The sequence below is a fragment of the Coregonus lavaretus genome (genome assembly GCF_964263955.1).
Source record: "Coregonus lavaretus genome assembly, chromosome: 18".
NCBI classification, from domain to species: domain Eukaryota; kingdom Metazoa; phylum Chordata; class Actinopteri; order Salmoniformes; family Salmonidae; genus Coregonus; species Coregonus lavaretus.
Genome location: NC_140005.1, coordinates 36586998 through 36603527, shown reverse-complemented (window position 1 = coordinate 36603527; position 16530 = coordinate 36586998). Strand labels below are relative to the sequence as shown.

The 16530-nt window shown below is 43.1% G+C and overlaps 1 protein-coding gene across 1 annotated transcript in view; it reads right to left on the bottom strand.

The window, feature by feature from the left end:
• Nucleotides 1-802: 802 nt before the first annotated feature.
• The window catches only part of LOC311145643 (protein phosphatase 1 regulatory subunit 37), a gene marked incomplete at both ends in the record, with an annotated part of 41111 nt that continues 25383 nt past the window's right edge, over nt 803-16530 (bottom strand). The window contains 3 exons of the mRNA XM_084181910.1: nt 803-925; nt 1113-1300; nt 1397-1538. Coding sequence (XP_084038036.1) covers nt 803-925; nt 1113-1300; nt 1397-1538 — 453 coding nt within the window. The remainder of the gene's footprint in view (nt 926-1112; nt 1301-1396; nt 1539-16530) is intronic.

The window sequence follows — 16530 nt, the reverse complement described above, 5'->3', positions numbered from 1 at the left end:
TTTTGAAAAATGAAATTTTCACATTTCTTTGCGACCCGGGGAATACAGCGGGACTGAGTGAGGAACACTTGATCTGGTCCCCCGCTGCTTTCTGATGGAAAGATTTGCTTTTTAATACAATCGTCACTCTTCCCACCTGGATCAGCCGCGCCCGCCAAGACAAATCCCAGCTGTGTGACTCCAAACCTTACGACGGCACAGCGCAAAAATATTCCTTATTACCATGCCTTAAACATCCAGGACTGAAACCACAGTAGCTCCTGTCTCTACAATAGAAATGTTAATCATAAGGCTCTCTGTCTGATGCTAGGCATGAAATGCTTTTCTCTAACAAGGAATTTATTTCTGTCCCCATTAAAATTGATACAGTACCTGGCCTGGTATAGATACACATTCACAGTATGCACAGTACGTTAACCTATCATCATTTCAAATAATAGCTCCCCATTTTTCCCCACATATACTGTATATCCATTTGACTTCTGTCGCCAGGGAAGAAATTGAATAGAATTTGAATTAAATGAATAAACACCTAAATAAAACTGCAAACACTAAAATAAAACAAGTTTAGAGCCCCATCCACACGAAGCCATTGGAGTTAATTTTAAAGTAAGCATTCCGTTCCTTGGAGATTTTAATTAATGCTTTAATATGCAAATAAGTTAGCCGAGATAAAATCATGACAAACAGATGGCAAGTGCGGGTAATTATTTAGTGAATCCAGCAGGAGACTGTATTAAGGTAGTGGCAGAATAGTTCTCCTCAGGCCTTCACAGACATATCCAGAGGCAACATTGACGTATCACCATGGATTACTTTTCAGTGTGTCTTTATCTGACTTTTCTTTCTGAACTTTAACATGACCAACCAACGGCTTTGGATGAAAGTATTCATATTGAAGTTGTGGGAGCATCGTTCTCCTCAGGTCTTCAGAGAGACACAGAGGACAAAAAGGTAATGACGCTGAAGACGTATCGCAACACTTAATCGCCATGGATGACTTTTTAGTGTCCGACTTCTAATTCTGACCCTGGTCAAAAGTAGTGCAATATATAGGGAAAGGGTGCTATGATCAAAAGTAGTGCTCTAAATAGGGAATAGGGTACAATTTCAGACATTCGAGGCTGATGTACCTGTTCCTGTTTGGGTGTGTGGTCCAGGTCCAGTGAGGTGAGGCTGTGGTTGATTCGTAAGGCCAGAGAGAGGGCCATGAGACCTCCAGCCCTGACCTCGTTCTCACGCACGTCCAGACGCTGGATCTGACGGCTCTCAGCTAGGAACTCAGCCAACGCCACAGCACCTACACACACACACATTTATAGTAACACAGCAGCATGAAGAGATAGCAAAACACACAAAATAACATGAGTGACGACTTCGTGAAAGGTGAGTGTACCTTCACAGGTGATGTGTGTGTGTTTCAGTTCTAGCTGTAGAAGTGAGTGGTTCATCATCAGAGATTCCCTCAGTGTGTGGATACCTCTGTTCTGCAGGTTATTCTCCCCCAGGTTCAATGTCTCCAGAGTCTTTAGGACAGGCTGGAATACAGCACAAACACAAGGCCACAGGTCATACTCTGTGTGCATCCTGATTTCTCTATATAGTGCACTAGGGTATACAGTAGGTTACCATTTGGCACACAGCCTATATCCTCTACCTGAATATAACATCCAATAAAATATGACAATTCTGACATTCTTGTAGAACCACCACTAGTGAAGCAGGGACAATACATTTGAACATTCAACTACATTTTCCGATATTTTGCAGCGAGTTCTTTATGGTGTTTATGAATCTGTTACAGGATGTTTAATCTCTTCCTGCCCGTATATAAAAAAAAATGCTACAGTTCACTATAGTACTTACTATAGAATTATATAGTAAACTGTAGTACAGTATAGAATCATATACTCCACATTGTAGTATCCCTCGATTGTGTAGTTACTGTATAATTGTGTAGTATACTGGAGAATACTATACTACACACTGTAGTATCCTTGATCATGTAGTGCGTACTTTAGAATGTTGTAGCATACTGTGACGAATACCATACATTATACAACGGGTGGGTCTAATCCTGAATGCTGATTGGTTAAAACCACATTCCAGCCGGTGTGTTTTCCACAAGTTACCACCGGCTAAATCTATGAAGTAGCTCAGTTGGCAGAGCATGGCTTGCAACGCCAGGGTTGTGGGTTCGATTCCCACAGGGGGCCAGTATGAAAAATGTATGCACTCACTAACTGTAAGTCGCTCTGGATAAGAGCCTCTGCTAAATGACTAAATTGTAAATGTTAAATACATTGAGATTGGTCAAGAACAAAGTTTAAAATTAATGCCATTGTGGTTCTAGTTCAAACATGTTAGACATTCACAGCTAACCCCCCCCCCCCCCCCCCCCCCCCCCCAAATAAAAAAAAATAATGGTTTTGAGTGTGAGTACCTTTTGAACTCTACAGATATTTTTCTCTCCTACGCCCCGACCACCTTCCATTCTAGCCTGAGCGCAAACCCTTATACTGGCTTTCTAGAGGGCACACCTGACACGAATGTCCTCCCCCGCATCCACGTCACAGAGCAGAGAAACCAAATGGCAGTTCCTTTTGGCTTTACCAGTATAAATCATCAACAATCATCAGACAACCAGTAATACATACCCAGATAGTGGCTTGCTCTACTCAATCATAAATACTTAGGACTTCAAGTCACATATCATCAAAGAGGATCATTTCAAATACCTACCATATTTATGATTGCCTGAGTAGAGCGAGCCACTATCTGGGTATGTATTACTGGTTGTCTGATGATTGTTGATTTATACTGGTACAGCCAAAAGGAACTGCCAGTTGGTTTTTAATCTTTGTACAGAATTCCTAGCCCTTGATCATGACTCTCAGTTCCATTAAATTACACATAAGTCATTGGACGAAGGCGCCTTCTGTACGGGGGAGTTTTGTTAAGAGTCCCGACGCTCAATCTAAACATGAACACGCGTTGCTTTCGGTTCAGTTTTGGAAGCATAAGGACCTTATCTTTCATATCAGCGAGAAATCATCATAAAAAAAAAGAAGAAGGTTAAATTGAGACACACCTTGTTAGGGTTAGTGTTCCCACACGGCCATATCTCCATGTTACAGTGCTTGTTTACAGAAAACAGACGGAAGATGAGGCGACCACCTGCGCTAATTAGCTCTAGCGTGTAACTCTGGAAGTTTAGCGGAAGTGTGGTTTTGTCGGATTGAGGCACCCATAGCTGTATGGATCTGTGCAAAACTGCTACAGTAAGTTTCTTTTTTATTTAAAGGACTCTTTCTCTCTGATGAAAGATAAGGCCCATATGTTTTGAAAGCCGTATCACAAGCGATGATTATTGACGTTTCTAAACGTTAAAAGTCAGTGTCTGGATTGTAGTTCACTTGAGCCAGTCGTGGGCGAAACTAATGGCTGAAAACTGTAGGGCAGAATGCCTCCTAGAGTTTGAGAGCTACAGAATTCTAAGCTCGTGACGTGGATGTGGGGTGATGGCATTCGTGGCAGATGTGCCCTCTACCAATCTCTATGGTCACGTAAGGATGGACGCCACTCTTTGTGGGGAGAACAAGTATTTGATGCACTGCCAATTTTGCAGGTTTTCCTACTTACAAAGCATGTAGAGGTCTTTAATTTCTATCATAGGTACACTTCAACTGTGAGAGACGGAATCTAAAACAAAAATCCAGAAAATCACATTGTATGATTTTTAAGTAATTAATTTGCATTTTATTGCATGACAAAAGTATTTTATCACCTACCAACCAGTAAGAATTCCGGCTCTCACAGACCTGTTAGTATTTCTTTAAGAAGCCCTCCTGTTCTCCACTCATTACCTGTATTAACTGCACCCGTTTGAACTCGTTACCTGTATAAAAGACACCTGTCCACACACTCAATCAAACAGACTCCAACCTCTCCACAATTGCCAAGACCAGAGAGCTGTGTAAGGACATCAGGGATAAAATTGTAGACTTGCACAAGGCTGGGATGGCCTACAGGACAATAGGCAAGCAGCTTGGTGAGAAGGCAACAACTGTTGGCGCAATTATTAGAAAATGGAAGAAGTTCAAGATGATGGTCAATCACCCTCAGTCTGGGTCTCCATGCAAGATCTCACCTCGTGGGGCATCAATGATCATGAGGGAGGTGAGGGATCAGTCCAGAACTACACGGCAGGACCTGGTCAATGACCTGAAGAGAGCTGGGACCACAGTCTCAAAGAAAACCATTAGTAACACACTACACCGTCATGGATTAAAATCCTGCAGCGCACGCAAGGTCCCCCTGCTCAAGCCAGCACATGTCCAGGCCCTTCTGAAGTTTGCCAATGACCATCTGGATGATCCAGAGGAGGAATGGGAGAAGGTCATGTAGTCTGATGAGACAAAAATATAGCTTTTTGGTCTAAACTCCACTCACTGTGTTTGGAGGAAGAAGAAGGATGAGTACAACCCCAAGAACACCATCCCAACCGTGAAGCATGGAGGTGGAAACATCATTCTTTGGGGATGCTTTTCTGCAAAGGGGACTGGACGACTGCACCGTATTGAGGGGAGGATGGATGGGGCCATGTATCGCGAGATCTTGGCCAACAACCTCCTTACCTCAGTAAGAGCATTGAAGATGGGTCGTGGCTGGGTCTTCCAGCATGACAACGACACAAAACACACAGTCAGGGCAACTAAGGAGTGGCTCCGTAAGAAGCATCTCAAGGTCCTGGAGTGGCCTAGCCAGTCTCCAGACCTGAACCCAATAGAAAATCTTTGGAGGGAGCTGAAAGTCTGTATTGCCCAGCGACAGCCCCGAAACCTGAAGGATCTGGAGAAGGTCTGTATGGAGGAGTGGGCCAAAATCCCTGCTGCAGTGTGTGCAAACCTGGTCAAGACCTACAGGACACGTATGATCTCTGTAATTGCAAACAAAGGTTTCTGTACCAAATATTAAGTTCTGCTTTTCTGACGTATCAAATACTTATGTCATGCAATAAAATGCTAATTAATTACTTAAAAATCATATAATGTGATTTTCTGGATTTTTGTTTTAGATTCCATCTCTCACAGTTGAAGTGTACCTATGCTAAAAATTACAGACCTCTACATGCTTTGTAAGTAGGAAAACCTGCAAAATTGGAAGTGTATCAAATACTTGTTCTCCCCACTGTACCTCTATGGCAAGGTATTTATATGGGCAGGTTCGAGAGCACCTCCCTTCAATCCAGGCCCTTCACCCAGACAGAGCTGAGTAGTTGAGCATGACAAACAACTCTCACAAACAACAACCAGTCATTCAAATGTGAGTACAAGGCTTTTATCTTATAAAAGAGGATAAGAAGAGGACTCACTCTCCATTGTTTGGTTTGTATAGTTGATATCGGCCACTAATGGCTGTGAAATGCTAACGGCGCAGTCAAACAGCCGTTTTGAGTATTGATCTGTTGTCTTCGGTACTTGTAGTGTTAATGGACACATGTTAATAATTATTGCACTTTTTGTGCATTGCCTTTATGCTAAGTACACTCAAAAAAATGCTGGGTTAAAAACAACTGAATTTGTGTAAATATTGGACAGAACATACATTAGGTTATTTTGACTCAGCCAGTTGGAGGCGTGGCTTAGTAGAGGCATGGCTTTCAGATAGTTATTTTTGGCCACCCGTGAGAGTAAATGTCATTCCAGTTAATCTGTTCTGTTGTATTGTCAACACCTGTTAAGGTTGAGCACTGACACTTTTTTAGCTTTAATAAGGATTAAACAAGAGTATCTGTTCCTTAAGTGCCTTTGCACTTCCCAATGTTGGGATAGTTACCACTTCGATATAACATTAAAATAATGCTAATTCAGGGAAAATATGTAATCTGCAAAAATACTCTCATTGGTAGTGAAAGCAACGCCCCCCTTAAGCCACACCTCCAGTCTTATCTGACCCAGTGGATCATAGCTCAGTGACCCAACTGGCTGGGTCAAAAATAACCATATGTGGGTTCTGTCCACTATTTACCCAGTGCTGGGTTGTTTTTATCCCAGCATTTTTTTGAGTGTAGGCCTGTTTTCTGGCTATGCTTGCTACTTTTGTTTATTTTATATTTTGTTTGCTTGCCATGCTATGCTATGTAGCCATTGATAAATTTGCCCGCTATAGCTTCAGCCTACAATGCTATTGTACTCCCTTTCTGGCAATTCATTTTTAACTGCTGCTATATTTATGCATAGCTTTACCCATTTATATGCTTATTGCATTTGCATATTGTCATTGATTATTGCCATTAACAGCCGATTATGTATGTTCATTGCTGTTTTTGCCTGTTATTATTTGCGCTTTTCGATGTCTCCTTTTAGATAAACCATATTCCATACAAAGCCAACCAAGTCTCAATTCAAGATGAGTCTCATGTCAACTGTGAATCATTCCCTGCCATGTATAATCTCCATTACCTGAATCTATAAAGACTCTTAAACTGAACTGCATCTCTGCCTCCGCCTGCTCTTTAACTGGAGTCCCACAGTGTGTGACAGGCTAGGAACCAAAGTTTTGGTCAAATCAAATGTTATTTGCCACATGCGCCGAATACAACAGGTGTAGACCTTACAGTGAAATGCTTACTTACAAGCCCTTAACCAACAATGCAGTTTTTAAGAAAAAAAAAGAAGTGTTAAGTAAAAAATAGATATGTAAAACATTAAAAATAGCAAATAATTAAAGAGCAGCAGTAAAATAACAGTAGGGAGGCTATATACAGGGGGTACCGGTACAGAGTCAATGTGCGGGGGCACCGGCACAGTGTTTCCCTGTGCACACTTATTAGGGGAGAACATGTAGGAAATGTATAAAAGCACCCCTTGGTCGCATTCAGGTGACAGCTGTGTACCTGGAAGGTCCTTTGTATTTGTATAGGTTGTACAGTGGTGGCGGTGCAGTTTGTTTATTTTGTGACCATGCTGTCTTGAATAAATGTTTAGGGTGTGTTCTATTGTTCTGAATGGTATGTGTTGAGTTTGACCATCAGTGAGTTTATTCATGTAACAATATTCAAGGTGTTCATTATGTAAAGCCACCAATAATGTCCTTCTGTTTTCAGCTGGTTTGTTTGGAGAGGCTTTGCTGGTTTGAGGTCCAGGCAGTTTATTGGCAGCACCCTCCAATAAGGTGACTGTCTTTGTAAAGTAATTTGTATTTCAAAAATCTCTATTGTTCATGTAAATGCAGTGTTAAGTATAATATTGTTTGTCACTGTTTTTGGTCATCTTGTGAAGTTGGTCAGCTGAATCTCTGAAAGCACTGCATTTCAGAAATCCATCAGTGGAGGCTCCTCAGAGGAGGAAGGGGAGGACCATCCTCAGTGAAATTTCATAAAAAATAAAAATAGTGAAACACTAAAAAGGTTATCCTTTTTTAGATAAAACTATACTAAATATATTAATATGTCACCAAATAATTGATTTAAACACACTTTTTTGCAATGAAGGTCTATTGTAACTTCAACAGCACTCTCTGGGGTAGTCCCGTGTAGCTCAGTTGGTAAAATGTATGCACTCACTAACTGTAAGTCGCTCTAGATAAGAGTGTCTGCTAAATTACTAAAATGTAAATGTACCATGGTGTAGCCGTAGAACAGCCTGCTTCTGTCCTCCTCTGGGTACATTGACTTCAATACAAAACCTAGGAGGCTCGTAGGCTTCACCCCCTTCCATAGACCTACATGGTAATTATGACCACTTCCAGAGGACAACCTCCAACCAATCAAAGCTTTTGCAGTATGAACCGACATGTTGTCCATCCAATCATAGGATTAGGATCAGAGAATGAGTGTGTTGTATTGAGGTTGTGCCGCAGAGCATTATGGGGGGGTTCAATGTGTTGAGAAGCTTGGTGAGTTGGTGACATTATTGGATAGAGATTGAAAAGTGATAGTTGAGCATTGTTAGGATATTATTCAATTCAAATTAGTTTCTTAAAATTACAGGAGAAGGAGGAGGTAGATTATGAATTGTTTTCTTGTTTTTAGAACTTACTTTTTATGCCCAGTTAGTTATTTCAATTTATTTCAATTTGCCTTGCTAACTTCAGTAGCAAGTAGCAGTTTTCTTGTTTTTTTAGCTACCAGCTCGAGTGTGCAGTTTTGGTCGACAACACTACCGACAATTTTGTTGACTTTTCGTTAAAGAACCCCTTTCATTCTCTGGGGTACATGGAAAAGGTGCGAATTAAAACCGAGGGTCGACCTCTGCCTGAGATCAGTTTCATGAAGAAGGATGAAAAGGTGAGGGCGTTCAATACCAATTGGTATCAAAAGTATAGCTGGTTAACAGGGAGCCTTTCATCAAGCCGCCTGTATTGCTGGCCTTGCCTGCTTTTTGGAAAGTCTGAGCCTTGAGCGAAAGGGGGGTACAGTGGCCTGAAGAACATCTATCGTTCAGCTAAACGGCAAAACAAAAGCAGGAAGCATGTAAATGGCCACATCAGATTTAAGCTTCTGGGAAAAAGCTGCATCGATCATGACGAAGGTCTGCATATTCAAACTGCGCAACCCAATGAGAAAGTAAGAAGAAACAGAGATGTTCTCAAGCGGCTTATCAACACCACTGCGTTTTTGGGCATGCAAGAATAGGCTTTTAGAGGACACGACTAGAGGGAAAGTTCTGCTAACAAGGGCAACTACAAGGAGCTTGCAGCGGTAATTGCACATTACGATGCTTTACTTGCTGAACATATGGAACTTTCAACTGTCTTTTCTGGGATGTCGAAATCAATCCAGAATGATTGGATAGCTTCCATCGCATCATCCATAAAAAGTTTGATTAAAGAGAGAGATTGACGCAGAGCATTTTTTCGTGCTCAAGTAGGAATTCCACTTTCCCCCAGTATTTATTTAGCAAAGATGATAACACATAATCACTCCGGACAGACAAGCAAAAACTCATTACATAAATGTTGCAGCAGCCTAGGCTACACCTAAACATTAGAGATCTGACATGCTGTATGTGATGAAAACGAGACAATTCTTCAGTCTGAAGATTTTTTAAAAACACACTTTGTTGTCTCCGTGGGTTCCGCTCCTACAGTGCCTTGCAAAAGTATTCATCCCCCTTGGCGTTTTTCCTATTTTGTTGCGTTACAACCTGTAATTTAAATGAATTTGTATTTCATGTAATGGACATACACAAAATAGTCCAAATTGGTGAAGTGAAATGAAAAAAATAACTTGTTTCAAAAAATTCTAAAAAAAGAATAACGGAAAAGAGGTGCATGCATATGTATTCACCCCCTTTGCTATGAAGCCCCTAAATAAGATCTGGTGCAAAAAATTACCTTCAGAAGTCCCATAATTAGTTAAATAAAGTCCACCTGTGTGCAATCTAAGTGTCACATGATCTGTCACATGATCTCAGTATATATACAGTCGTGGTCAAAAGTTTTGAGAATTACACAAATATTAATTTTCACAAAGTCTGCTGCCTCAGTTTTTATGATGGCAATTTGCATATACTCCAGAATGTTATGAAGAGTGATCAGATGAATTGCAATTAATTGCAAAGTCCCTCTTTGCCATGAAAATGAACTTAATCCCCAAAAAACATTTCTACCGCATTTCATGCCTTTTCCAGCATGATGGAGCACCTTGCCATGAGGCAAAAGTGATAACTAAGTGGCTCGGGGAACAAAATATCAACATTTTGGGTCCATGGCCAGGAAACTCCCCAGACCTTAATCCCATTGAGAACTTGTGGTCAATCCTCAAGAGGCGGGTGGACAAACAAAAACCCACAAATTCTGACAAACTCCAAGCATTGATTATGCAAGAATGGGCTGCCATCAGTCAAGATGTGGCCCAGAAGTGAATTGACAGCATGCCAGGGCGGATTGCAGAGGTCTTGAAAAAGAAGGGTCAACACTGCAAATATTGACTCTTTGCATAAACTTAATGTAATTGTCAATAAAAGCCTTTGACACTTATGGAATGCTTGTAATTATACTTCAGTATACCATAGTAACATCTGACAAACTTTTGACCACGACTGTACACCTGTTCTGAAAGGCCCCAGAGTCTGCAACACCACTAAGCAAGGGGCACGACCAAGCGAGCGGCACCATGAAGATCAAGGAGCTCTCCAAACAGGTCAGGGACAAAGTTGTGGAGAAGTGCAGATCATATCCGAAACTTTGAACATCCCACAGAGCACCATTAAATCCATTATTAAAAATGGAAAGAATATGGCACCACAACAAACCTGCCAAGAGAGGGCCGCCCACCAAAACTCACGGACCAGGCAATGAGGGCATTAATCAGAGAGGCAACAAAGAGATCAAAGATAACCCTGAAGGAGCTGCAAAGCTCCACAGCAGAGATTGGAGTATCTGTCCATAGGACCACTTTAAGCCGTACACTCCACAGAGCTGGGCTTTACGGAAGAGTTGCCAGAAAAAAAGCCCTTGCTTAAAGAAAAAAATATGCAAACACGTTTGGTGTTTGCCAAAAGGCATGTGGGAGACTCCCCAAACATATGGAAGAAGGTACTCTGGTCAGATTAGACTAAAATTGAGCTTTTTGGCCATCAAGGAAAACGCTATGTCTGGCGCAAACCCAACACCTCTCATCACCCCGAGAACACCATCCCCATGTTTTTTCATCGGCAGTGACTCGGAAACTGGTCAGAATTGAAGGAATGATGGATGGCACTAATTACAGGGAAATTCTTTAGGGAAACCTGTTTCAGTCTTCCAGAGATTTGAGACTGGGATGGAGGTTCACCGTCCAGCAGGACAATGACCCTAAGCATACTGCTAAAGCAACACTCGAGTGGTTTAAGGGGAAACATTTAAATGTCTTGGAATGGCATAGTCAAAGCCCAGACCTCAATCCAATTGAGAATCTGTGGTATGACTTAAAGATTGCTGTACACCAGCGGAACCCATCCAACTTGAAGGAGCTGGAGCAGTTTTGCCTTGAAGAATGGGCAAAAATTCCAGTGGCTAGATGTGCCAAGCTTATAGAGACATACCCCAAGAGACTTGCAGCTGTAATTGCTGCAAAAGGTGCTTTTTTTTGGGTCTTATTTCTTGTTTGTTTCACCCAAAAAATATTTTGCATCTTCAAAGTGGTAGGCATGTTGTGTAAATCAAATGATACAAACCCCCCAAAAAATCCATTTTAATTCCAGGTTGTAAGGCAACAAAATAGGAAAACTGCCAAGGGGGGTGAATACTTTCGCAAGCGACTGTATACCGTGGGTCTCCCATTTTTGATTTCCTTTCAATTAAGCCCTAGACAACCAGGTGTTTGGAGTGCCTTACTAATTAGTGACCTTCATTCATCAGTCAAGTACAAACTCGCAGACACTCAGCCCTCCGTGGAATTAGTTTGACACCTGTGGCCTAGAACCTGTGTCTAACGTTTAGATGTTACAAAATTGTATGTTTTTGCTAAGGTGTTGTCTGGTCCGTTGCATTTCTCAGAATGTTAACCCAACTCAATAGGTGGCCTGTCACCAACCTGTCTATTGTTCTGGTTGAGGTTTTCCACTCATTAAACAGGTGTCAAATCAAATCAAATATTATGTGTCACATGCGCCGAATACAACAGGTGTAGACCTTACAGTGAAATGCTTACTTACAAGCCCTTAACCAACAATGTCGTTTTAAGAAAGAATACCTAAAATATATATATATACAGTGGGGAGAACAAGTATTTGATACACTGCTGATTTTGCAGGTTTTCCTACTTACAAAGCATGTAGAGGTCTGTAATTTCTAGCATAGGTACACTTCAACTGTGAGAGACGGAATCTAAAACAAATATCCAGAAAATTACATTGTATGATTTTTAAGTAATTATTTTGCATTTTATTGCATGACATAAGTATTTGATACATCAGAAAAGCAGAACTTAATATTTGGTACAGAAACCTTTGTTTGTAATTACAGAGATCATACGTTTCCTGTAGGTCTTGACCAGGTTTGCACACACTGCAGCAGGGATTTTGGCCCACTCCTCCATACAGACCTTCTCCAGATCCTTCAGGTTTCGGGGCTGTCGCTGGGCAATACAGACTTTCAGCTCCCTCCAAAGATGTTCTATTGGGTTCAGGTCTGGAGACTGGCTAGGCCACTCCAGGACCTTGAAATGCTTCTTACGGAGCCACTCCTTAGTTGCCCTGGCTGTGTGTTTCGGGTCGTAGTCATGCTGGAAGACCCAGCCACGACCCATCTTCAATAATCTTACTGAGGGAAGGAGGTTGTTGGCCAAGATCTCGCGATACATGGCCCCATCCATCTTCCCCTCAATACGGTGCATTCGTCCTGTCCCCTTTGCAGAAAAGCATCCCCAAAGAATGATGTTTCCACCTCCATGCTTCACGGTTGAGATGGTGTTCTTGGGGTTGTACTCATCCTTCTTCTTCCTCCAAACACGGCGAGTGGAGTTTAGACCAAAAAGCTCTATTTTTGTCTCATCAGACCACATGATCTTCTCCCATTCCTCCTCTGGATCATCCAGATGGTCATTGGCAAACTTCAGACGGGCCTGGACATGCGCTGGCTTGAGCAGGGGGACCTTGCGTGCGCTGCAGGATTTTAATCCATGATGGCAGAGTGTGTTACTAATGGTTTTCTTTGAGACTGTGGTCCCAGCTCTCTTCAGGTCATTGACCAGGTCCTGCCTTGTAGTTCTGGGCTGATCCCTCACCTTCCTCATGATCATTGATGCCCCACGAGGTGAGATCTTGCATGGAGCCCCAGACCGAGGGTGATTGACCGTCATCTTGAACTTCTTCAATTTTCTAATAATTGCACCAACAGTTGTTGCCTTCTCACCAAGCTGCTTGCCTATTGTCCTGTAGCCCATCCCAGCCTTGTGCAGGTCTACAATTTTATCCCTGATGTCCTTACACAGTTCTCTGGTCTTGGCAATTGGCCATTGTGGAGAGGTTGGAGTCTGTTTGATTGAGTGTGTGGACAGGTGTCTTTTATACAGGTAACGAGTTCAAACAGGTGCAGTTAATACAGGTAATCAGTGGAGAACAGGAGGGCTTCTTAAAGAAAAACTAACTGGTCTGTGAGAGCCGGAATTCTTACTGGTTGGTAGGTGATCAAATACTTATGTCATGCAAGAAAATGCAAATTAATTACTTAAAAATCATACAATGTGATTTTCTGGATTTTTGTTTTAGATTCCGTCTCTCACAGTTGAAGTGTACCTATGATAAAAAATTACAGACCTCTACATGCTTTGTAAGTAGGAAAACCTGCAAAATTGGCAGTGTATCAAATATTTGTTCTCCCCACTGTATATATATACACTGCTCAAAAAAATAAAGGGAACACTTAAACAACACATCCTAGATCTGAATGAATGAAATAATCTTATTAAATACTTTTTTCTTTACATAGTTGAATGTGCTGACAACACAATCACACAAAAATGATCAATGGAAATCAAATGTATCAACCCATGGAGGTCTGGATTTGGAGTCACCCTCAAAATTAAAGTGGAAAACCACACTACAGGCTGATCCAACTTTGATGTAATGTCCTTAAAACAAGTCAAAATGAGGCTCAGTAGTGTGTGTGGCCTCCCTACAATGCCTGGGCATGCTCCTGATGAGGTGGCAGATGGTCTCCTGAGGGATCTCCTCCCAGACCTGGACTAAAGCATCCACCAACTCCTGGACAGTCTGTGGTGCAATGTGGCGTTGGTGGATGGAGCGAGACATGATGTCCCAGATGTGCTCAATTGGATTCAGGTCTGGGGAACGGGCGGGCCAGTCCATAGCATCAATGCCTTCCTCTTGCAGGAACTGCTGACACACTCCAGCCACATGAGGTCTAGCATTGTCTTGCATTAGGAGGAACCCAGGGCCAACCGCACCAGCATATGGTCTCACAAGGGGTCTGAGGATCTCATCTCGGTACCTAATGGCAGTCAGGCTACCTCTGGCGAGCACATGGAGGGCTGTGCGGCCCCCCAAAGAAATGCCACCCCACACCATGACTGACCCACTGCAAACCGGTCATGCTGGAGGATGTTGCAGGCAGCAGAACGTTCTCCACGGCGTCTCCAGACTCTGTCACGTCTGTCACGTGCTCAGTGTGAACCTGCTTTCATCTGTGAAGAGCACAGGGCGCCAGTGGCGAATTTGCCAATCTTGTTGTTCTCTGGCAAATGGCAAATGTCCTGCACGGTGTCGGGCTGTAAGCACAACCCCCACCTGTGGACGTCGGGCCCTCATACCACCCTCATGGAGTCTGTTTCTGACCGTTTGAGCAGACACATGCACATTTGTGGCCTGCTGGAGGTCATTTTGCAGGGCTCTGGCAGTGCTCCTCCTGCTCCTCCTTACACAAAGGTGGAGGTAGCGGTCCTGCTGCTGGGTTGTTGCCCTCCTACGGCCTTCTCCACGTCTCCTGATGTACTGGCCTGTCTCCTGGTAGTGCCTCCATGCTCTGGACACTATGCTGACAGACACAGCATACCTTCTTGCCACAGCTCGCATTGATGTGCCATCCTGGATGAGCTGCACTACCTGAGCCACTTGTGTGGGTTGTAGACTCCGTCTCATGCTACCACTAGAGTGAATGCACCGCCAGCATTCAAAAGTGACCAAAACATCAGCCAGGAAGCATAGGAACTCAGAAGTGGTCTGTGGTCACCACCTGAAGAACCACTTCTTTATTGGGGGTGTCTTGCTAATTGCCTATAATTTCCACCTGTTGTCTATTCCATTTGCACAACAGCATGTGACATTTATTGTCAATCAGTATTGCTTCCTAAGTGGACAGTTTGATTTCACAGAAGTGTGATTGACTTGGAGTTAGCCCGGCCCGGCCTGTTCCTGCTCCCCGCACCAAACCTGTGGTGCGCGTCGCCAGCCCAGTCCGGCCCATACTGCTCCACGCACCAAGCCAGGGGTGCGTATCGTCAGCCCGGTCCGGCCAGTTGCTACTCCACGCACCAAGCCAGGGGTGCGCATCGTCAGCCCGGTCCGGTCCATTCCTGCTTCACGCACCAAGCCAGGGGTGTGTATCGTCAGCCCGGTCCGGCCAGTTGCTACTCCAGGCACCAAGCCAGGGGTGCGCATCGTCAGCCCGGTCCGGTCCGTTCCTGTTCCACGCACCAAGCCAGGGGTGCGTGTCGTCAGTCCGGCTCCGGCCAGCGGGGCCAGACCGGACCAGGGGTACTTTGGGGGGTTGGAGAGGGAGTGGGGATCGGGCCCAGAGCCGGATCCGCCGCCAAGGCGGAGTGCCCACCCGGTCCCTCCCCTGTGGTATTTAGTTGGCTCGGTCGGAGTCCGCGCCTTTAGGGGGGGGTACTGTCACGCCCTGGCTCTGGGGACACTGTTATGTTGAGCCAGGGTGTGTAGATCTATGTTCCCTATTTCTATGTTGGCCTGAGTGACTCCCAATCAGAGGCAACGAGTGTCAGCTGTTTGCTGGTTGTCTCTGATTGGGAGCCATATTTAAACTGTCGGTTTTTCCTTTGTTTTTGTGGGTTCTTGTTTCAAGTTGGTTGTGTTTGACCGTGAACTGTCACGTTACCGTCTTTGTTGTTTTGATCGTGTTTCGCTCAATAAAGAGTATGTTTGCCTGCAACGCTGCGCCTTGGTCCTCATCTCTCACCGACGATCGTGACAATACCTAGGTAAAAATTAACTAGCTAGCTACTAGCTAGTTCAATTTCTCTCTCAATTATAGAGCCAACATAATGTTAAAAACAGCATATTATTGACCTAAAAGGTTAGCTATGTTAGCCCAGTCACTAGCTTATCCTGGGTCACTGATACATAGAGCAACCATGTACTGTCTCTTACGAAAAAAGATTGCAGTTGGAGTACAGTATAACTGCAGTATGCTACAAATACTGCGTCCAAAAATATATATATATTTTTTACTGCAGTACTTTTGCAGTATAACTGCAGTTATTCTGCAATTACTGAGTGCAAAATACCAGTCGACTGCAGTTACTGCACTTTTATTGCAGTTTCAAAACTGCAATCTTTTTTAAGGGGTCTATCTATGGGAACAACAGCAATAATTTTGCAAGCAATATTGCTAAAATGAATTAAATAAAATGTTACCTGTAATGCTCATCTCCTGTAGCCGAATTGTCATCTCCTTATTTTCATTCTGTACCTAAATTACAAGGGTTGGATTTGCACTAAACAATTGTATTTGTCAGCACTTAAAAGCCATGTACAAAATCTGGCATATGGTTTGCCTCCTATACAGTACACTGTCTACTGGTATCATTTTAAATTGATAACATATAGCTCAACATGTAAACAATGTGAGTTTAGCTATTCTCTGCGTCAGATGACAGATGCCCATAAGGCCAGTAATGCCATCATACTGTAGGCCTATGGCTGCATTGGTGACGCATGCCATATGATAAGCTGCAAAATGGATTCACATAGCTGATATACTGAGGGTGACAATCAATTAAACAGATTGGGGATCTTACAACTAGACAAAAAGGAAATGTTCATTTGAGAATACAACACAGTAGTG